At 38.6% G+C, this 23,763-nt stretch overlaps 1 protein-coding gene across 6 annotated transcripts in view; it reads right to left on the bottom strand.

The window, feature by feature from the left end:
- NAV2 (neuron navigator 2) overlaps positions 1-23,763 on the bottom strand; it is a 423,681-nt gene that overhangs the window by 64,571 nt on the left and 335,347 nt on the right. Inside the window, exon 1 of one of the 6 annotated variants that reach the window (XM_074884467.1) lies at positions 904-1,017. The exons of the other annotated variants lie outside the window; for them this stretch is intronic. Within the exon in view, the coding sequence (XP_074740568.1) occupies positions 904-1,001 (98 nt within the window). The 5' untranslated portion in view covers positions 1,002-1,017. Of the gene's footprint in view, positions 1-903; positions 1,018-23,763 lie in introns of those variants that run through there. 6 annotated transcript variants of the gene reach the window in all.

Genomic DNA, 23,763 nt, shown 5'->3' on the forward strand with positions numbered 1-23,763 from the left:
AAAAGGTGTTAATTTGATCACAGGACACAGCACTGTTCCTCAGGAACCCAAACCACTGAAAACCAAGCATCGTTATCACACCAGGGATTTATAGAACAGACACACAGATAATCAAGTGAAACATTTTATTCTTTGTAATATGGAGATGTGTGGAAGATGTTAGCTACTACCAATTCCGAAAGCAGGTTTTCTCCTAGCAGAACTGCAACATCCTAAGTAGTACCAGTAACTCCTGTTCTATGTTGGCCTTTAAAATTGGGCTTATTTGAAAGAATCAGTAGAAAGTAAAAAAGATCTTCTAACCTTACTCAGACAAATTAGGAAGCCGACAGAAATTTGCACAGGAGTGACAATAAGAACTGCTTATTATGTCCTAAAAAGCAAGTGCACTCTGGGCTGTGATCTGGCCTGAAACAGCCTCACACACGCCTTTGTTTCCCTGCAGAGTGAGCTCATTCCCACAGAGGTTCCTCCTTTGCAAAGAAAGCAAACTTACAGTGCTAAAATATAACAAAGCCCCATAGTTTTCTGAGGCTAAAAGCCTGTAACACTAGTGGAAAGATAGCCGGTTAGATTGCACCCTGTGAGACGGTAATAATTATTGATAAACCTCACAGAATGCTAACGTTAAGCCAGAAGAAAACAAATACAGTGGCAGCTGTCAGCTCTCACAGGGGGTATTTCCTATTATGTTATTCAAATATTTGTAATGTACTAAAAATATATTGATTTCATATAGCATGCAGTGATTCAAATGAAATCGTGCAGGGAGAAAACTTATCAGATTTACTCCATCATCTAATGTGTTTCCATTGCTGCCAGCATTTACAAAGCTAAACCTACTTATACAAAGGTGTAACACAACACACTTCCACGCTTTCAAAAGCACAAAAAATCTCTTACCTTGCAATATTCCCTGGCCAAAGCACTTCTCCACCTTGTTGCCCATGAAGAATTCCAGCAAAGGGGCTTAGATGTATTTTGCAGGTTGATACCTTCATTAGGCTACCATCCAACACCCCCCCAAATAAAACAGCTTGTAACCTGACTATCTAGGAAAAGACTTGAAAAAAAGTTGGAGCGAGGTTGTTTTCCAACAGAGCCCTCAACATTCAGCAGCTCTGAAAGACACTGGAAAGTAAAGCCTAGCTAGAAGGTGATCATCAGAAACTTCCCCTAGAAAGAAATCTGATCCCTCAACAAAATTAACCTCTGAAGTGCTGAAAAAGTGAGAGGTCAAGACTTTCTGCTGGGACTAGGTCATCCTTGAAAAGCTGTAACCTGATGGCAGTAAAGCAGGCAGACTGGGTGCCTCCAGATCACATACCGTATCGTATGAAGTAAAAGCTCATGTCAGCAACCCTGTACTTGAAGGTACTAAATGACAGTATTTGATCTCAGCTAAAAGCCTACAATCTCTAAAAGCGTATTTCCTACTCTGCTTTTATAGATGGATTCAGCAACGTGACTGCTGAAACAACTATAGCTTTATGAGAATGTAGCAGGAGGAAAACCCCAAAGGTTTTTACATAAAATACTCGAATACTGGTAAAATAAGGAATTCTTTTTATTTTTTTTATTTATTTTTATTTTTTTTTAGGGGGGCTAGTAAAAACCACTTCCAATACAAATTGTACTGAAAATACCCATTTATTCACTGGTATCCCCAATAAAGACCTTATGAAACTGGGACAAGATATGTAAGATTTCTCTGAGTAGAGATTAAACACGTTAGTCGTTATTTACAGTTGTAAAGGGACTTACTACTTCCCTTTATAGTAAATAGAGATGGGTATTTATACCTATTTGGTCAATAAAAATTTACGGTGGTTAGCATTCAAAACTCTTATTTTAGCCTAATATATATATATATTTCTGACAGGATTCTTCCCAGATCTCTGCATTCTGCCGTACACATGGGATTTTTTTATTCTAATATGGGAAATTACACCAGCTCTATTTACCGTGGGTAGTAGTGCTCAGAGGCACTAATTACCCTTATGCTAGATGCTGCATGAACATAACCTGTAAACATTAGAAAACCTGGAAAACAGTGAGAACTGGAAAGCTGGTCACTTGCAGCTCACGTAAAGTTGTCACTCATGGAGTCTGCAGCGTGCTAATGGGCACAGAGCAGCAAATGATACAAGTACCCCAAAAGAGAAATACCAGAAATGGTAGTAATAGCATAGATGATGGAAAACAGAGTGGCATTGGATAGCCCCGACTAGTTGGGCATGGAAGGCAGTACTTGGAGTAGAAGACTATGGGGAAAGGTCAGGGAGCCCATGGGTGGATGAAGAACCAAGGGACTGGTTCAAGGTCACTGCAAGCTGAAAGGAGCTGGTGGGAGAAATGCTACAAGTAGATGTGTGAAGGATCTGGGGACAGGGAGTTGGAATAAGGAAACTGAGGTTAGGGGTGGGGTCTTGGAAGGTGGCCTGAGGCTGAAAAAAGACATCTATCAGATGTAAAGCCACAGTGAGGAGGTAAGATGAACTTGACAAATAGCTGAAAGTCAGGGAATTGGACTTCAAAATGGAGAAAACAGATTAGGAAAAAAAAGTCTGAGTTTATGAAATTAAGAGCATATTACAGTAATATGCACAAGGAGAAGGGATTAAATTCAAGATTGAGCCTACAGTGTTTATCATATTTTGTTATTTAAATGGGGACACACACAAAACACTGACTCTTGCTGTAGTTTATAGAGTTATCAACATTAACCAACACACTGACTTCCAGCCAAGGGGGGAGTACACAAGTCCGTTCCCATTTTTACAGACAGATTCGTTCACTAAGCAAGACACTACATTTCTAACTCAACCAGCGTAGATTTCTGTTGTCTGGGTTACCGATGAGGGATCCCATCATGAAAAGGAGACAGGCAGCCTTTCAGATGGAGGAAGTGGAGAAGACAATACCGTGTTGTCCTCTTAGCCTCACCTCAAGAAAACCATCAATCATTTGGCCCGAAACCAAAGAAGTCAACTACACCCATGTATTTATTAACTCTGTTCAGCGTGGCTATCCTATCTTAAATAAAATACATCTTTTAGCACAACATTTTTAGTTGAAAGAGTTAAAATGCAAGTATTCAAAGGTTATAAAATAAAGACTTTGTGGAGATATTCTGCTGCCAAAACCTTCAAACAAATGAGTCGCAGTCTGAGCTTGCCTTTCTACACCGGAGTCTATATTTTAGTGGCCACGGTGTTACTATAGCAACACAGAGGACTGGTAATTTAGAGGCTGGTGGATGTGACAACTTGTAATTTAGAACAATACTAATAATAAAAGCGGCTTGGGAAAAGCATCATTTAACACAAATGTTTGTGTTTTAAAATGAAAAAAGGCTGTTCATTTAATTCCTTTTTTTTTTTTTTTGCAGTTGGACGATTATCTATATTAAGTTAGTCTGGTGGTGAATAAAAGATAGAAACATGACTCTTCTGCTTTTTGGTATGTCTGTACCCTAGAGTGCAGTCAACTCACCCCCTTCGCGATGTGTCTATGTATAAATGCAAAGCTGCAGATGTCATTATTTCTGTTGAAGATTAGACAAGAATCACACAGCTTTTTTTTTAAAAAAAGTATGTATTATCCATAATGAAAATGAGGGTGAAGATACTCATGGACTATTATTAATCCCGTCTTTCTTGCCTCCGGTGATTTTAACTGATATCCTTTATTAACAAATCCCATAAACTGCTCCTCATTCATTACTTTAATCACAGAATAGTTACTAGAGATAACTCTCAGATATTACAGATACTTAGAAGAATCACAACTGGAATAGCAAAGCTGCTTCTAATCTCTAACATCCTTCCTGTCTTCATCAAAGTAGGTCTCACAAACATGATGTTTCTCAATTATCTGCTCACAGGGGTATATACGAAATTAGTGACTGACCCGTAAATAAGAACAGCCAAAAATATTCTAATTGCAAAAATAATCAAATCTGAAATGGTAACCTAGGGAAAAAAAAAGAATTTGAACATCCCATCTGTTGAATCACCAGCTCCAAATAAAACCAAAATCACAAGATTAAGGTACAGCATTACTCGCTATACACCAATTTACAGCCCCATTGTCCTTCGTTTTCCTGGCAGCCCTTACACTGCAAAAGAGGAGGGATTTTGCAACATAATACCCATAACACTAAATACAGAGGGATATTTCCAGATGAATTTTACATGTAGTAATAATCATAGTTTTATGGGTCAGGAAGTTCAGAAGATTAGTGTGTTATGGCTGCAGTTTATAAAAGCGTTTGTGTTAGAAGTTTCACATAGCAATCGGGTGAGATAAGCTGTGAACAGCTTTACATTAAGTTCTTTTATGGTAGTTAAAGCTGGGGAGAAGTAAAGAGACCCCAGGTATTAATTTACCTAAAGAACAGCTGCTTAGAAAAGGCTGCAAAGTGTCCTAATACTTGGTGTAATAAAATCATTGCACCTCCAATTGCTTGTTCTTTCTCCCCACACTCATGTGCTATTCCCATTAATCTTAGTAAGAATTGTGTTCACCGCCTGAACCGAGCTAAAACTGTACACAACAAAAAAAGAGACTTATCAAAGAAACGCGTGGTTTGATTCTTATTTGAAAAGGCCCAAAACCATAATTACAGGTTTGCATTCTAGGTTAAAGCAGCACAAATCTTGCTGCGTTTCAAACTCTCTCTTAGAGAACATCAAAACGCCTGGAAATTGGGGTTTTACTGTAATATGTTAATTTCCTTTGTATTTTTTTCTCATTAGCTGAGATGTATCAGTAAGGAGCTTACAAAATGTCTGCATTTGCTGACTACAAAAGTAATGCAAGCAGCATAGACTATAAAGACATTGCACTTCACGGTCTTTGTAAGCTGTTTTATGTGTGGTATGAAGCGTCTGCCACACTTCACCCTGGAAGAGACTCCATTACAACCGGGTAAACTGATGCCTTAAAATGACCTCAGCTGTAATTTTTTAAGACTTCTTTTTCCTTTCTGTCCTCCTAAAGAACACCAAGATTATTAAAATGAGAAAAAAATATATTTGTAAAGCCAAAACATATTCTGAACAGACTCAAACGTGCTTTTGAACACACTTCTATCCTTTTAACTTAAGCACATTAAACAAAAACATACATTTTAAAAGTACTTTTATTGATGAAATATATGCATGAGAAAATAAATCAGGAACACAGCAACTTGCTGCACCATTACAACTATCACAGATCACACTATAGGGCTAAAATTCTATGTATCAACCTAAACAAACTACGTTTCCTGTTAAAGTGAAATTTTTTAGAAGAAAAACAACTTCTTGTACTTATATGTAATCGTCAATCCTGGGAAGGTATTTCTAATTAAATCCAGAGAAACACTGGAAGCACCATAAACCCACAGTAAGAGAAACGGTAACAAACAGACCCTAGCTGCTACAACCCTGTGAGTTGTGGCTTTTCACTGTGGTTCCAAAGGGAGCTTGGGGGCCAGGAGAAGCGAGTCTGGAAAAATGAAGATGTCTTTTTTAATTCCCCTCGTTCTGCTGAACAAAAGAGGCACTAAGTTTGCAGACTGATGAGGGATATATGCTACAAAATACTCTTCTTCACATTCTTAAACTGCAAGGGTAAGAGACTTCCCTGAGAAGAGGCCATTATATTCTAGTGGTGTCGATTTATTTATTTTTAGAAGTGAGCAAATGTAGTGTAGAATACTTTAGGATTTTGTTAAAATTACTCATATAGGTAGTGTTGTACAGAAGAAAGTAAAAAGGAATCATCAGTGTGCATTACTGTGTGGGTATGTAAGAAATGCAAAGGAACTGACCCATCACAGATTTAGGGAAAGAGGGCAAGATTTTTCTAGTCCCTTGCCACTTAACAGCAAAACTTCACTTGACGTGAAGAGTAGGGATTTTGGCCCTGGAAAGACTGTGCATACACAGAAAAGCAAAATACGGGATAAGATTAATGATTTGGAGTAAGATTCATGATTATTGCATTGATAATGCATCAGGAAAATAACATGAGACAGACTTAGCATCTAACTCCTAGGAATTTTCACTGACCAACTGTTAAAGAAAAACACAGCTTCCTCCAACAAGGTGACATGCATGTCTGATGGAGAAGAAAAGACTATTTATGTATGTGTAATATATGATAAAAAAATGGTTTTATAACCTTTTATATTTACTTCAAAGATTGTTTAAAAAATGGCAGTAGCCTACATGGAGCACTTGTGTTGACACAAGTGTGAGGCATACTTTTCACTATACCCGCTTCAAATGAGTAAGCACATCCTAGTGAATAAACACAAATGGTTACTTTCTAGTGGCAGTGGAGAAAGAAAAAGGCAGGCAACTGGAGATAATCCAATAAAAACTGAGGATGCTGAGCAGCAGTGCAGCTTGCACGCTATTATCTGAGAGGAATTCCAAATGAATGCTGAATTCAGGCATTATATTCGGATGATCCAAATGTTTGTTTCTAGTTTTAAACGTCTTATCAAGTCTCAAACTCCTTCAGCGAGAAATGCTATCAACATATTTATACATACACATGTATATGCTTTTGTATCTGTTTTCTATGCTAATTTTTTCCAGATATAGCAAATAATCAAATCAAACAAAAATATGTATGACAGGGCAAATAGCTTATTAGTAAGAACAGTCTATACAAAATGGAAAAAAATCTGATCTTATAACACAGTTAATGTAGTGAAATACAAGCATGAAATATCATTCCCATTGTTTTAAATGGAATTTGCTTTTGTGTCCTTCTCCAAACCATAAAAATCAGTCCTCTTTCCAAAGAGCATAACACTGTCAATCACAGATTTTAACACACATGCCATTGACCAAGGGGAAAAATTTAATTCTTCCAATCTGAACTGCTGAATAGAGTAACAGTTTACTTCTACTTTGTTGTAAGACCTTGTCTTCTGCAACCATTAAGATTTTCAACTCGATCCCTAACATAGAAGTTATAAGAATAGTGCAGCTGGCATGATTGCTTTTCTCTCAGGACTCTGAAAAATGCTTTGGGAGAAATATATGACAGATGTCTGTATATGATTTAGTTTGTTTTCTGAGCTTTCTAACGTGACATCAACAAGCACTACAGTGGAGAACAGAAACATCAGATATGAAAGCAACTATACAAACCCATACCTAGGAGCAAAGTTCTTCATGGCCAACGAGGCAGAGAACAGCTCAGAGAGAAATAATATTTGAATTACAGGTTCTGTTTCCTCCAGCAGGACCAGGGGACTATCTCAGAGGATGCATTCAGGCCCAAGAAGGGTATGTCAAGTGTAGTATCTACAGAACTACACTGAGATACTTCTGGTTGAATAAGCAGCTCTCCAGGTAGCTGTAGTATGGTTTTGAAAAGCCCCACAAAACTTGATTTACCCTCCCCTCCCACACACCCCCAACAAAATATTAAAATCATTATTGCTTAATCAATAGCAGTTATTTTATTAACAGTTTATTAACCATCTCATGGTGCCCACTGTAAATGGCACTGTTTGTCAGCTATAGGTGTCTTAGTCAAATCCTGTTCAGTTATGATCAATAGAGTTTGCCCATCTTAATTGCTTCGGCCTCCCCCTAATTAGATGTATCTCCACATTTACAGTTGTTTATTGTTGCTGTGGCTGTTAAAAAGCTAATACATCCCACTAGAAAAGTAAACTCATTTATGCTAATTAAAGTAGAACTACTAAATCAAGCTAGCATCATTATAGCTTGATCTTGTGTTTGCAAATCCTCTGTATTACTGAGTCTATAAACATTCAAACCACATAAACACTTCAACTGAGTAATGAGCAAAGAACAAAGATGCAAACCCTCAACTTCAACAAAAATTAATTTTCCTTTATTTTGAGAGTCCGTCTGCATTTTTCTAATAAAACAAAGGGATCCACTTCACCCATACAACACAAGAATGTTCCGAAGATTGTATCCGAGTCAAAAGACCCTTTCTCAGATTACCTTGCAAAATCTTTCAATTCTTTTGAACATGGTTTCCCATGTGAATTGCTTTTTTCTTATTCTTACTGGTACTGTCTGTCAAATAGACTAACTTGCCATTTCCAAATTCACAGTAGACTATTAATGCAATCTAGAATTGCAGACTTTTCTCGTCACTGTTACCTACGCCTGGTTAAGAAAACCACTAAATTTTCTTTAAATTTATAATCTTCCTAACACAAACGGTAACTGAATCAAACCACCTACAAGACAGTAGCTCTGACTGGTGGGCACTTTCAAACAAATGTCTTTCTTAGCTCTACATTTTATGGTTTTGTGAGTAATGCTGGCAACTCTTATGGACTCAATATTTTTGCTCAGAGACAGAAATTCTTAATTAAGCAGTACAAAAACCCCCAAGCTTGTCAGATAAAACACTGAATTTAAACTAATATTTGAAAATTACAGCTGATGAGAAGTATGCTGTCCATGAAACTCCTTATCTCACAAACACCTGTGGCAATCACAACTTGCCCACGTGAACTTCTGACCTTCACTAAGCCCTAATAAAATCGTAGCTGTAGACGACCTGAGAAGAGTAACAGTCACCCAGATTAGAGTATTGCAGCACGCACTTCAGGTAGCTAACATATCAGCTTTATGGAAGCTTGTCTGGAGGAAATTTCAGATGGTAGACTTGCTCTTATCAAAAGGTCAACATTTTAGCTGCAACATCAGTAAACTGAAAATGTATTTTCCATTGCTCAAAAATTATGCACTTAGAAAAAACTCTTCTCCTTGCAAACACAGAAAGCCTCTAAGGGTGAAATGTTCTGCTTTTATTCCACCAGAAGGACATGATAACAGTTGACACGTTGTTTAGACTCTGCACTGTACCAGTTGGGTTTGCCACGACTGCCTGTGCCCCTGAACAACGATGAGTCTGCTAGCTCAATGCTACCTAAATCTCTGTCCCTTCACAGATGCTCAGCAGAAGCTACCTCAGAATAACCACAGTGACCATGAGCCTCCTGGTGAGGGACATAAAGTTTCCCCCCCATGGTAAGCCACTTGGAGCAGAGATTGTAACTAGTACACGACTGGGCAAATTTGGTTCACTGTTTCCATACCAGGGGTGAAGGTCAGTGTAGACACAGTGGACTACTGCAATTACAGTGCAGAAGAGCGTGGGGCATGGGAAGCAGAGGATCTGCAGAAGGAACAGCAAAATTTAATGGGTGCATAGCCAGGCTGGCGTAACACTTCCTCCAACTCCTACCTGAGCACTCAGCTGCGGCGGTGACAGCACAGTGTAATGACTGCACACCAGGGATCAAGGGTGCAGCCATCCCCAGGCTGCCTGCACCCAGCTCCAGCCAAGCTTCTACAGTGGGGTGCAGCACCCCGTGATGCTCCCTGCAGGCAGCAGGCTGTGGGGGGAACCGGGAGCTGCACGCAGTTCTGCTTGTGCTGAGTGAACTTGAGTGAGCAGCACCTCTTCAAAATTATTAAACCCATTAATTTTCCTCTGGAGGAGCAAATCCTTTCAATTGCTATAGATCCTATAATAACTATAAAACATGCAGAGTGAGCTGCAATGGGACGTGGGAACATCAATGGCAACAACAACTGAATATTGATGTGGCAAGCTATTGCATTTAACAGTTATTTTCTTTTGAAACTGAACTACTAATTCCAAACATCTGTGCCTTATAGATTATCTGATACCCAAAAAATTAATCTGGTAATAACTTGTAAATTATATTCTTAAGAGTTTCCTAACAGGTAAATATTTCTATTATATACCTTATGAACTTTGTTAAATATTTAGTCTGGAATGCCAGATAACAACTCTTAGATCTTTTCCCAAGATACTATGGGTTTGGTTTTCTTTTTTAATTATTTCATTCTAAGTAATAAGCGGAAAGCAGTGCTCAGTGGTGTCAAAATACTATCAGAAAAAAATCAGCACAGCTATAAATACAGAAGGCATAGCTACACGGTGCTATGAAACATGGTTCAGAGATTCCTGAACTGGTGCTGCATTATGCTTTACAGATGCACATCTGAAGGTACTAAAGTGGGTCTGGATGCAATGCAGATTCAGCACGACACAACCTCAGCTGTCACATCATTACATTTTATAGGGCGTCATTCACTTCTACCACTAGGTACTCTCATCCTATGGGCCAAGTTCTACTCATATTCATTTAAGTGAGTAGGTCAGAAAGACAAGTGGGAACTTTCAGTTAGGCGTAATGAAATGAGAAATGCTAGGCATTCAGAAGATGTGTGGGAAAGGAGGGAGGAGAAGAAAGAATATGTGGAGCTGCCCTTCTGACCCAGCTCGCCGAAAGTCCAGTCTTCCTACCAGTCAGAAATACTCTGGTCACAAGATGCTGATCTCTAATATAAACATGGCTCTGATTCACGTGTTCAAATATTTTCCAAAGAGTAACTCTGCTCACATTATTCTACCTCTCCACAGAGCCAGGTCTCACCTGTCCTCCCCCAGGTGGCATAAAGTCAGTATAAAACTACTAAACTTTATGCTCTGGTATAAAGGCACAGCAATACACACAAGCATGCACGCAGTAATTAGCCAACACGGGGTTAATTACTATCATGCATCGTTGCATTATCATGCATTCATGTACCCTTTTATTTTATTGTCATTATAATCAGGTGCAAGGACAGATGTTGTCAGTGCCAGAGTGACACTAATCCTGGGCTCCTTCCAGAAAGGTCTCTGGTATGCGTGGTTATCTCCAGGGCCCATCTAGCCCGGTATGCCGCTGTTCATTGTATTAGCTATTTATTTGCACAAGAAAACTTTGCAATATTCATTAACGTGATGCATCATTTTACAAATGAAAATGCTAAGGACAAAACCTAAGATGTGCATTACTGGCAATGTGCACAGTGTAATTAACATGCAGATGATCCGTATGCAAATCGTGTTATTGAAAATAGTGACTATTAGCATAACAAGTGCTTATTATTTATTGAGATGCAACTCAAGCAGGCATCCTGCTGGGGTCCAACATCCTTCCTTTAAACAGCACCATCTTTTCTTTCTTCGTTTACACATTCTTCTCTCCTCTTGATGATTAACAGCACAGAAAACAGGGAGACTCCCTTCTGTGCCTTTGTTTAAAGGGGGAAATCTTGTGTGTTTAATTGCCCTCAAGCATCTGATCCAGTTCAAAGCTCAGCGGAGCCTCTCCTATGGTGCTACATTCCCCTCCCACCCCCATCATGACTGAACTGCGGCTGTTTAAATGAACTGTTAATATATGCAACTTCACCTACATTATCTCTCTCTAATTCTTAACTGATAACAAGTTAAAAGCAGTTAGGCTTCTTTCTCTTTTTTTTTTTTTTTTTTTTTTTAAGGAATAAAATGGGTATAAAGTGGGAGAAAACAAAAGCTCAACTGTGCAGGTATCATGCCACCCTCCTCCTATGGCACTGCAGATGAATTTAACCTTTTAATCATTCCAGCCATGAAATGTAACAAAAAAGCACAATTTTTATTTTTTTTTTTCCGGTAGGTCCGAGCAAAGCTTTCTTGCTGGATCAGTTCTGCTAGCCCTGTCTGCTGGAAGGCCTGCATCACTGGTGCTGGCACTGTTTCCTCACTCCTCTCCCTACCCTGCAGAAGTCCTGAGGTCCCAGGGTCTCTGCAGGACTCTTTAACCTTTCCTAGAATTTCTCTAACAGCAAAAACTTGCAAAACTGTTCCCTGCCCAGCCCTGCTGGGTTTTAGGCTGCATGTTTGTTCTCTCTGAGGCTACACCCTCTGCTTCAGAGATGGCTGTGTTACAGTAATGAAATAATTAGCAGGGGGAATGATTTCAATTATTTATCATTTTGCCAAAATTGAGCTGTTTGGCCTGAAGTTTTCCAAGCTGCATGCCAACCTAAGGATGGACTTTGGTCTCAGTTAAAAACAGCACAACAATTCCTGAGTATTGTTAGAAAAGATGCATGATTTTACTATTAAGTTATATCGATCTTCCCTGAGAAACCTTGTCTTGCAATACAAATTTTTTATTTGGTTCTGGTGGGCCCTGGAGAACAGGGACAGTAAGTCAAGAAGGGAAGCTCAGACTGTATGTGAAAAATAAATGGAAAAAAGAAAAGGAAAGGGAAAACAAATCCAGGTGGAAACTCTGAAGTCAAAGGCTGGGACCTGCTGTGCAAAAACAACAGAGCTGGGACAAGAAGCCTCAAATGGGCCTGGAAAAGGAAACAATAGATGTGGGACAAATTGGAAGGAAAGTATCAGAACTGAATTGTCTGTAAATACACATTTTGATATATCCTTTAACGATGGGATTTTTTTCCTGCTTTCTTTTTATTTGACTGCAGGAGACAGATCTGCTGCAGAGGTGAATCACTGCTCTACCATGATGATGCCTATTACTTGGGGAAGCCCTGCCTGCTCGTCACAGCACAACCTCAATTTTCTGGTAATGCCATTTTTCGTAGGCAATAAGTATATAGGCCCAAGTTGTTCCCTACCACTCATTCTTTCTTTGAGATGCTGAGAACTTTATAGACTTACCTTCTAACCAAACACAACACCTTTACACCACAGTGGTGACACAAAAGCAGCTTAGAAGCAGTAACTGGAATCCAGTCGGAAATTAATTTTGTTAAAAAGAGGTTTTCAGGCACTCTCTCCCCTCCTCTACTTTGGCAAGCTTTAGATAAAACTCTCAAACTGCCAGTTCTGCTACCGCTACAGCAATGTTTTAGAGATGGTTTGGAATTTTTTGATTAAAAATAATTAAATATCCTGTTGGTTTATAAAAAAACGTAACTCTTCACAACCCTAAGACTCCCTTGGACCCTTTGTTAATTTTCATAGTTAAATCATCCAGGGGAGATGTGGGAGTTCAAGGACTTCAACCTTAATTCTTTCCATCACATTTCTGTGACCTGATGGCTCCACAACAGCCAAGAGTCCAATTAACACCTTTTGGTATCTTGTATTGATATTATTTCCAGCAAATAATTTGGCAGGAGAGACAGAGAGAAATGTTCTTAAAAAACCAACCCAAATAGAGGAGGCCAAAACTGAGATCCCTGCTCCAGTCAGGCACAGCAGAGACCTCAACTTGACTTTTTACATTAGAACCTGAATCACTGCATCACTGCTCTGTAAGGGGAAGAAAAAAAAAGAACAAACCTCAAACTCTTATTTTCTGTTCTACCCCAGTGCAATAATGAAATGAAAATAATTTTAAACCAGCCTCTCATCTTTCTGTCCTATTTCAACATTGGCAGAATGTGGTCATCTTGTTAAGGCTGAGCTGTGAAATGGTGTCTCACCTCGCTATCAAAGACTTAACACAAACTAGTACTGATAAAGACAGCTCTATTTCAGTGAATTCCTCTAGAATTAAGGAGTGGTCATTGGATATCTTTGTTTAGAGACTTTAATGAAGTGAACTGCACAAGGGATGATAGGATGAAAGAAAACCCAGATTACTAGTTAGATTAATGCAAGCATTCTTATTTTGTATCGTAACAGGCACACCTAACAAACTATGAGGAAAGTCCTTGCCTTCAGTATTAATAATTAAAGATTCATCTGGAAAACCACTTTGCCTCTAATATGTGATTGTGCTTTGGTTCATAAAGATTTTTAAAGACACAAAGGACAGACTTCCTAGACACTAGTTACAAGTCAGTAAGTGCCAGAGAGGTTTTTATTACAATCATTCTATGTTTTCCTTGTCTCCCTTGAATCCATTCTACTTAAGTTATAGCTACAATTCACCGTTCCTGAAAATGTCCAAAGAAAGTTTTGTTCTCCTCCCATGATCTCAGTCAGCCTCACTTAGCCAAGCTATAAGTTACCTTTGGCTCTCAGTTTTTTCTTTCTAAAATAATCCCTTGTTCCTAAATGATTTGATAACATACACATTGCCATAATAAACTTAACCGCATTGCCATGTACTGCAAGCTCCCTCACTCCAATGGTGTTAAAATACAGATCTGAAATCAGAGACTGATGTGATTAAATAAGAGGAGAATGTATTCAAAGTGGGGAGCAACTTTAAGATTCAAACACTTTTCATGAATGAAGCTGGGTTTCAGTAATTCATCGAGGACAAAGGTAGACATGATGAAAGCCCACCATTGAAAGCATAATGCACTGGCTGGAAAGAGATAAATGGCTGCAAGAGAAAACAATTTGGTAGCAGAGGGGAAGATGTAGGAAAGGTAAAATAACTGGGTCAAGTATGACTGGAATTGTGGTAGTGGAGACTAGGGAAAACATATGGCATGACTCACAGGAAAGAATGATTATTTTATCAGTCACATGTTTAGCTCATTACAACTAATGTAAGGTCAGCCCATAAAAACATGGTGAGAGAGAGAAACAGAATGTCACTAAATCAAGAAACACTCAGAAGCTACTGCAGAAAGGGACCCAAACTCTAAGCCACAGCATGGAAGACACCTCTGTTTCTACCTTCTGGATGTTGGTGTTGGAGGCCAAACCACCCAGCAGGTTTTGACCAAAAGGAATGTCAAGCAACTTCATGTTGCCATATGGCATACTTGCTTTGAATCTATACTAACAAAAAAATGGCTTAGTGGTTATCATTAGAAGACAACAAAGAATTTCAACAGAAATCAGGGCACAGAACTCATATCTTGACTTCAATCTGAAATCAGAGTCTTCTGATTTCAGAAAATTTCTGTCTTTCTTTTGCATGCACATTTAACATATTAGATATGTATACATGCAGATTTCTTGCCACCACCCGATCTATCTTATGAGTCCTTTGGTTCAGAAATGCTCTCAAAGCACAGATGGATAAATTCTCTATGTAGGAGCAGACAGAGAATACACACAGTCCCAAAATATGGATTAAGTGGAGTATAAGGCTTTCCTGGATGAACATAACCTCTGTGAACTTCAGCTGGCACAGGACACTCATACTACTTTCCCAGAGGCTCATGATGGTGATTCTTCCTTCTCCTTTTCCCTTTCCTCTCTTTCCACAGAGATATACAGTTGTCTACAAATACATCTCTAGCTATTTCCTGATAATATTCCCTTCATCCCTTCTGCATTCAAACCAGTTCAGTTTTGCAAATGCAACATTATGTTTCAGACATCTCTGAAAATAAGTGTTAAATCTTTGCATAAAAATGCAAATGAAACATAAAACTACGCATGTGCACATCAGATAGTATCAAATAACACCAATAGTTTCAAAGAGATGTTTAAGGCATTAAGTCATGTTACGAAGAGTATTTCTAGCTGCAAGTTTCATAACAAGAATAAATCAATCTTGACAAAGAACATGAAAGAGGAATAAAACCTTTTTGAACACTCAAGGTGGTTTGCTCATTTCCCCTGAACCAAAACGAATGAATTAGTTGATATATATGAAAATTAACTTAGGCTAAAAACATAATCAGAGAAGATAAACTTTAAAGTTAAAATTAGATTAAAAAGATAAAAAATATTACTTGGGGCTGATGAGAGCACATGGCAACTCCAGAGTAGCTGCTGAGCTGAGCCTTTGTCAGTTAAGAAACAACAACAACAAAAAAATCATATAGTTAAAAAGAGCTGACCTCAGCCCTTGGACTTTGCTCAGGCACTAATCAGACTTCCAGTGTTTAGCGTCAATCCTCTGGCTACTTATTGACCATATATACCTGGACACACATAAACATAGCCTCTAGCTATGTGGTAGTTACTCCGGCTCCCCGTGCTAACTCTGCACACAGGTTTCACACTGTTCCAGTATCACTAATGTCAAATTAATTAGTCTCAAATTGCAGCAATCAAGATGCAAAATTAGATGCTTTATTTTTACTGAGAATATAAAAACTTTTACTAATAAAAACATATTACACACGTTCTCATAATACTGCTGTAACAGCACAATGTAGCTCCAAGTGTTCCCACTGTAGTGCTGGAATCATTTATCCTGGCCAAATGTATATTTAACTGTATATACTTTAGTAACATAAGACTATCATGTGAAAGCCCTAATGCCTGTTTATATAATAGCAGAGCATTTTTAAGCCCCATGGAGCTGTGTTAACACTGGGCCATTTAAGCCTCAGGCTGTTGGTGCTCAACTCCGAAAGATCAGGAGCGAAGTGACTACTTGTTCTGTGGAGTCTCAACTTCACTGTGAATCCTATTAGCTGTCATAAAAAGGTCACAAAGTCACGTTATCATAGTGCTGCAAAATCCCTATACCATGAGGAAGCTGAGCAGAACAGGACTCACAGATAAGAAGGGTATGGAGCCCCAGTATGGAATAGCTTGTTGGCCACCAAGGAAGCTATCGTGGCACCAAGGAACAGCCTGATATAAATACAGTAGCTCCAAGAATCCTGGGGCAGCAATAATATAGTTATGCACTTCTGTCCCTGCCACTCGACTCCCTCAACACCTCTTCTGCAAAATGCAGCACAGCTGCTCTCCAGAGCTGGAAAGTCCTTCCAGTGGGGACAGACGTTCATTCTACATGGTCCATACACCCCGATTTCTGCACTTCTGTCTGTGTAGATGTACATGGGAAATGAGACATTCCCTTCTTTATGAAAACTCAGTTACAGTTGGGAGGTAAGGTCTGTGAGAGGAGGGAAGGCAGTGCACCTCTTTGTGAGCCATGGAAACAGGGAGTGCACCTTCATTTTAGCTGAAAATATCTTCTGCCTCGAGGAGTGCTAGGTCAGGGACACTTTGGTTTCTTTTCACATCAGTCATCCCAGAAGTATCTCCTTTACTTGATTACCTTCTTAACACAGGAGTTGCCATTCAGGACAGGTGAAGGAGATGACTGCTTATGAAATACATAGCATTTTAAATACGAGCTCAAAGTTGTGATACCTTACAGCTCCTCCCGCTGTGCTGCAGATGTGGATGTGTATTGGATATACAGGGCTATTAGTACCATCCAACTTGAAACATTTTAGTTAGCTGTCCGAGTTAGTAGTCTCATGTCCCTGTATAGGAAATGGATCAAAGCATCTGGATACCCTGAATTCCTTGGAGGCTTCTAACTGATGATATAGAGGGTGTCCCCTCACCACATCTGTAGTGCCATGTTTGAAAGCTCCTCACTGGATGGGACAAGACTGGGAATAAATGACTGAATATTCGATAAACATAATCAATAGAGTAAAAAAAAAACCAACAAACCCAAAACAAACTAAAAACTCCAGCAAAGCTCAGAAGAGCATGCACAAAGACACGGGCATCCTATATTTGGACTCAGAATTTTGATATCATTTTCCAAACAATACAATTACAGGAAACATTCAGCCACTAAACAGAAAGCTTAAGAGTCTGGCTATTAACATTAACGTTCCTATTAACATGTAAGTCATTACTAACGGAGTATTATTATAATCACAAGAGAATACATAGCTGTAGAACAGAAGCAAAAAAACCTTATGAAAAATTCTAATGAAGTTTTTCCGTACAATTACAGACAACTTCAAAGCTCCAACAAACCAAGAAGGGCAAACAAAGACCAAAGGGAGAATCTTAGTTTTTCTGGTAATGAGACATTTAGTAATACACACAATATTTGAAAAAATCATCTGTCTTGAAATTTGCTTTACAGCCACAATGAGCTTCCACGCTCGTCAAAGAGCCCCAAACTGAGATTTTTCTTTTGGAGTCTGACAGCTGTCTGCTATTAGTTTTATCTATTCAATCTCCAAATCCCAAACTCAGAGGTTACTGGTGTAGGTCAGTTGTGAGACTATGTTGACTCTCTTGCCATTCGACATGGAAAACCAAATAACAAAGTCTGCACTATGTCAGCAAGCATTTCACATTCTTCGGTTTGTCATGCAAAGCACAAAGACCCTGATACAGTTCAAAATGGTCTTTGTATCTACAATCTTGTTTACCCTTGGAATACAAGCTTAATTTCCCACATGCCTAAAGTGTTTTAAAAGCCACTTCATACAACAGAAAAGACAGTGCTAACCTCTGGCAATGGAACCAGAAATATTGAGGGTTTCTGAAGAGACTCCAAATCAGTCGTTAGATCAACTTTATACTAATACACATAAAGTGGGTGTGTATGAAAGGAAATGTCACTTCAGGAAAATCTAGTTCCAGTGGTGTAGGATCATGATTTTTGCCATCCCTAGATGCAAATTATTCAGCTGCTTAAATCAGGCAGCTCCTCCTATTTCCACAGAATCAGTATTCACAATTCTAGAAGATGTAAGGTCCCTTCTTCACCTGTACACACGCCACAGTGCAACCTTCTAGGGGAAGAGACAAACTGTCCATAGTAGAATATATGGGCAAAACCAAAGTCCTAACTTAGCTATGACGAGTTGCTCCCTTGAGCCACCTGCCACCTTTCATCAGCTTCGTAGTGAACTTCAGCTCCTGGCTTAAGCATTTTAATTAGATGCTAGAGCAGAGGTGCAGATACCCCCTAAAATATAAAGGAATGCAGAATAAGAATCACAGCAACGGGCATGACATGAGGAAAAAGGTTTCAACAAGAAATGCGGTTTTTAAAGCCTAGATCCAGCCTCTCTCTTCAGTCTTTACATCTAAGCAAAAAAGCAGTTCTGAAGAAGGGATTTAAAACTGTAGTGACAGCCAAGCATGTAAAGATTGCCTAATCTACTAATTTTGGAGAGAACAGCTTGCAATTGGGGGGTGTTTTGTTTGGCTGGTTGGTTTTTAGTGTTGAGTGGTAGAACTGTACCTCCTAATTGAAACAAAGTTCTTGAGAAAGGCAAGGGACTGCTCTCAACTGGCTTGTCAGCCTGTGGAGCTACTAAAAGAGTATTAGCTAAAAGAGAAGAACAGGATCATTCTTGACTTGTACACATGTAGGTCCTACCTGCAGCAAAATCTGCTTTGCTTTGTGGCCATGGATACATGGAAAAGGGACTTCTCCCATAGGAAAACAGATTGCATTTTACAAAAAGTCAGTTAACTAATAGGCACAAAACTGCTTCAAGTACCAAACCCCCTCACATCAATCATACATCTGCTATTGCTACATGACATGATAATCTAGAACCTGGATAGAAATTTTTAAACAAATACAATTTCTGCTTAAAAATTATCTACTTCCTTAAGTCATCCTCAAAACTCTTTCTAGCCTCCTCAAAACTCTAGCCGTCAAGGAGTTCCCAACCTCACTAAGTTGATTGTTAGAAACAAACTCTGCTGATCATCATGCAATGAGTAAAATTAGACCAAGCCTGAGAAACAAACAAGTGTGTCCAACATACCTCCATTCCATCACACCTCTCTAAACAGAAATGACACTATCACCAAATCCTACATAAGTACTTCCCAGAATACAGTATACTTCATTCAGTGTACTATACATAAGCCCAGAAGTATGTGCATGGAAAAAAGGAAAAAAAAAAAAAAAAAAAAAGTATTACTGTGCCCACTGAGTGAACTCACATGCAAACCACAAAGCTGAGAAGAACCTGGTTACCCAAGGGGGGCAATTCTCACAAAACCACTTCATCTCTGACCTTTTCCTTCTCATCTTCAAGGAGTTCTATAAAGCATCTTCAAAGAATAAACCAGAGTATTAAAATAATAACTCTGGTAGATATTAAAAACCATAGATTCAATAAAGGGACAGCCTTTACAGCCTGTAATAATTTGATCCCTCTCTCCACTCAACCGCTCCATGTTATACAGGTGATAAATCATCAATCTCTCTCTTCTACAGCACACAAACATCACATCATACCTTTCCTTGCTAAATCTTCCTCAGATTTGTAGGTATTGTCTGCCTTTAAGAGTTAGTCTAAACTACTAACACAGCCTGGTAAATTTAGAGCAACTGTTCTTCAACTTGTATTTAGTAATGAAAATTTTTGCTTCTGTTTTAGACCTGAAGAAAAACTTACGTGCCCAGAAGTTTGTCATCTTTAGCCCACTGAAATGGATCTGACAAAAGACATTGCTTCCCTTGACTAACCTTGGTACTGATAATTTCAGCCCTCGGGTATAGCTACTATACCTTTGCTTTCAACTACTATTTGTTGCTTAACTTTGCAATTACTTTATATAACCTAAACTCACTTTGGATTGCAGCTTGTAAAAAAATTCCTTGGAAAATAGAAGTATATGGTATTGTGATTCTAATCAGCAGATCCCAAGGCCATAAACTTCAAAGCATCTTTGCAATGTGAATTTCCCTGTTTCTGCGAGTCAGTTTTCAAGATAAATGTGGGATCTTTCAAAGACAGAGAGATAGGTATCTATAGGTACTAAGGTACAGCTTGCATATTCAGAAGAAGTAGTATGGTCCAGCAGAGTAGAAGGTCTGTTAGGCACGAATAATTTCACCAGTCCTGTGACCTTGCTGTTAAGCCACTATATGTGGGCATATATTTACAGATCGCAGTGATTCACAGCGCAGATACAGTGAGCAATGAAAGCTCAGGTGTTGGCACTTACTTTCTGATCTATATTATCTTAAAACAATTTAGAGACTTTTAAATTATTTTCTCGAAAACTATACTTAATTAGTACATAGGATCCTTATATAGGGGTTTCCACTGTCCTAGCAAAAAAAAAACCCCAAACAAAACCAACCAAAAAAACCCTAGAAGGGAAAAGTAGAATTTATAAATTATTTTAGTCATAACAACTGAATGCAAGTACAATTGCCAGGGCTTTCTGGAAGTGAAGGAACTGTGAACTGATGGCACAAAATCTTCCTGGTAGAGTGGTAACAGCTTGGCAGCAACTTTTTTAGCTGAGATCTCCTGAGGTCTGTAGATGATTTCAATGGATATACCTCCTCCTGACAGAAAGGACATCCTCCCTCCACAAACCCATTCACATAAAATACCAGATGAATCTCCCTGCAAGTTCATTTACTGTGAAACTCTACAAACACTTATGTCAACGCTCCTGAGGGAGCACTGCAGGAGCAGGAGATGCTGTGCAGGAAGGAGATGATGGGAATTCCACTGCCATATCTATTTCTACGTAGTTTTACAACAGTTGGGTCCATCTGATGTTTAAGATATAACCCAGTCATGTTTTAACATTTTAAGACAAAGACTATGCAGTCTATGTGCCTATACGTGTCTATTCCAGACAAATTTTCTCTGTTTTTCACCTTTTCTTATGCATCATGTTACCACTGCTAGAGTAGCAAAACCACAGTAATGGTGAGATGGGCAGTAATGGGGTAGTATTGCTAACAGATATTCTCTGTGAATGGAGGACTGAATTCCTCATTTGTAAAGCCAAGAAATGCAGACACCTTCATTTAATCTTAGCTGCATTGTCTCAGTTAAGAAGAAAAACTGAAAATACATGCTCAGGACTTAAAATAGTCTTATCCTACTATAAAACTACATAAAGGATACCTTACCAAAATTTTCTTTTTTCCATGGTCTACAATAAAGGATATTGTAACATTTTTCCATGGTCTATAATAAAGTAGCACCTAAAAAGAAGAAAATTTGATACAGCTTCTTATGTGATACCCATCAGCACAGTGTCTGTAATCTTGCTTTCAGTGAAATTTGCCTCCTTCCAAAAGCAGTGACATCTCCTTCTCTCCCCCCTTTTCAGAACAGGCCAATATTGCCCCCAACTTGATAGCTTGCTTCAACTTGCTTTTCAGCTCTTCTGAAGCCTGATTGAAGTTCTCATGGTTATGAAGGCAGCCCAACAATCTCCCTCCAGCCCTGAATGCTAACCCATATTTTCAGTAATCTCATCGCTGTAACAGTATTCAAGAAATTAAATTGCAATTAGTGAATTTAAACATACTCCAGTCAAAGGGTTTTACTCCATGAATGCATGTGAAGCGTTGTCTACTACCTCAGCCAAGACACATATAAATAACCTTAATCTGTTTTTATAAAATGCAAAATAACAGCAAAATACTACTCTTCAGCTATTTTTGAAAGCTGTAATTCTTACCATTTGTAGAAATTACTATAAAGCATAGCATCTGAAAAAATCTGCATTCAGTGAAATTCTTATTAATAGTGATATATCCGTGCTCTGCATGGAATGTCCTCTGTTCTTCTGCTCGGTTTCTGCTTTACTTTCAGTTCTTTTTTCCTGGCCATCTCCTCTTCTGGTTCCACAGTCTCCTCTGGGATTATCCAAAAATTTTGCCAAAAGCAGGAAATGCTAGCGACTGCCAGGAGTCAGCTTCAGTCACAAGTCCTAAGAGTTAGGCTGAATATGGTCTTGTCTCTAAGAGTGTGACAAGACTGTCATTGCAGTCGTCATAGATCTGAACCATGATACAGAAACACTCTTGAAGAGTATGCTCAACACCCCAGACGTGTCTTACCTACAGCCCACCAATGCTGTAGCTGTTGGAAGTACCAAGACAATGTAACCTGCTATCTGCTGAGACAGGTCCTCATAGTCAGAAGCTGGGAAGATCTTTTTATGCCTTATACTCTTATGCAAAGACATGTAATGAATGCAACCTCAAATTAAACTGTAAAAGGAAAACAATCCAAGTTAACCATGCTCGGAAGTAGTTATTTAAGCACTTCATCACGGAGGATTTTTAAAAAAGACATACAGACATTTCCCTAATAACAGCATTAAAGTTACTCTTGACAAGCTCACATTCATTAATATAGTATCCTGTCCTATTCACAAGGATATGAAAAAATCAGCACAGGTCTGAATTATTTTGTCTAAATAATAGGTTATACAAGCAAGCAATTACAGAAAGATTTACTCAAATCTAAGTTTCAAATTTCTTCCCTCTTATCTATATGTATAAATGCAAGTTACATATAGAACAGTAAGGGCAGAATTTAGTGTCAGATCAAGGAGCTGCACCTGACAATGTGAAATCAACTTAAATAATCAGATGGTACACACCAAGCCCACGTATCTAGAAGAGACAAACCCATAGGTGGCTAATTTGCAACCCTAAAAAAAAAAAAAATCACAAACTAAATAAAAAGGCATTTTTAATGCCTTTTTTCATTAAAAATGCCTTTGTTCTATGCAAACACAAATTGTCTCAAAGTGAATAAATAAGCTCAGCTGTGTTGTGCAATGATTCCATTAACCTTGCAATCAAGCATTAAATTAAATTGCCTTGTTTGGATTTCCCTGCTGCAGGGGAAAATGTACCTTCTAAGGTCTCTTTTATGTTACCAGAGCCAATGAGTAAAAGCTTCACAACTAAACTTCTACAATAACACAAGAAACTAAACAAGTAAGCATACTGCAAAAATGCCTCTGATAACTTTTTAATGATTAACCTTATACTCTAAGGTTCGTAGCCTGTCACACTCGTTCTCCCATGCATTCAATTAACATCTGCTTTGAACAAGTTAAATGTAATCTTCATACGTTTTCTAGGTGTACTAATAAACCAACTCAGCACTCCTGCTTGCTGCCTCCATTCACAGAAAGAAGAAAGCGATTCATTACTGCGTTTTATTCAAATCCTTTTTCTTATGCCAATTTTCACCCTGGAAAACTGTTGCTCAAACCGAGATTAAATTTTTGTTTAAACTGCACGTCATGATCACCCAGCAACCAAAGAGGAGCTATTTTCAAATCACTACCCTATTGTCAGAAAATTCTGCATAAGGTGAGTAGGCTTACATTCTAAATAGAACAGACTAAATCAAAACAACACATAATAATGCCAGCAACCCTGGGACCAAGGGTAATTTTTCTGTGATCTCACGTTGCAGCAAATTGTGAGCCATACGAAGTCTTTATTGTGTGTAAAGTCCGTTCCCTCCATGTGAACTGAGAGAAGCTGAAACAATTGACATAAACTAGGGA

The sequence above is a fragment of the Strix uralensis genome, chromosome 15, assembly GCF_047716275.1.
Source record: "Strix uralensis isolate ZFMK-TIS-50842 chromosome 15, bStrUra1, whole genome shotgun sequence".
NCBI lineage: Eukaryota > Metazoa > Chordata > Aves > Strigiformes > Strigidae > Strix > Strix uralensis.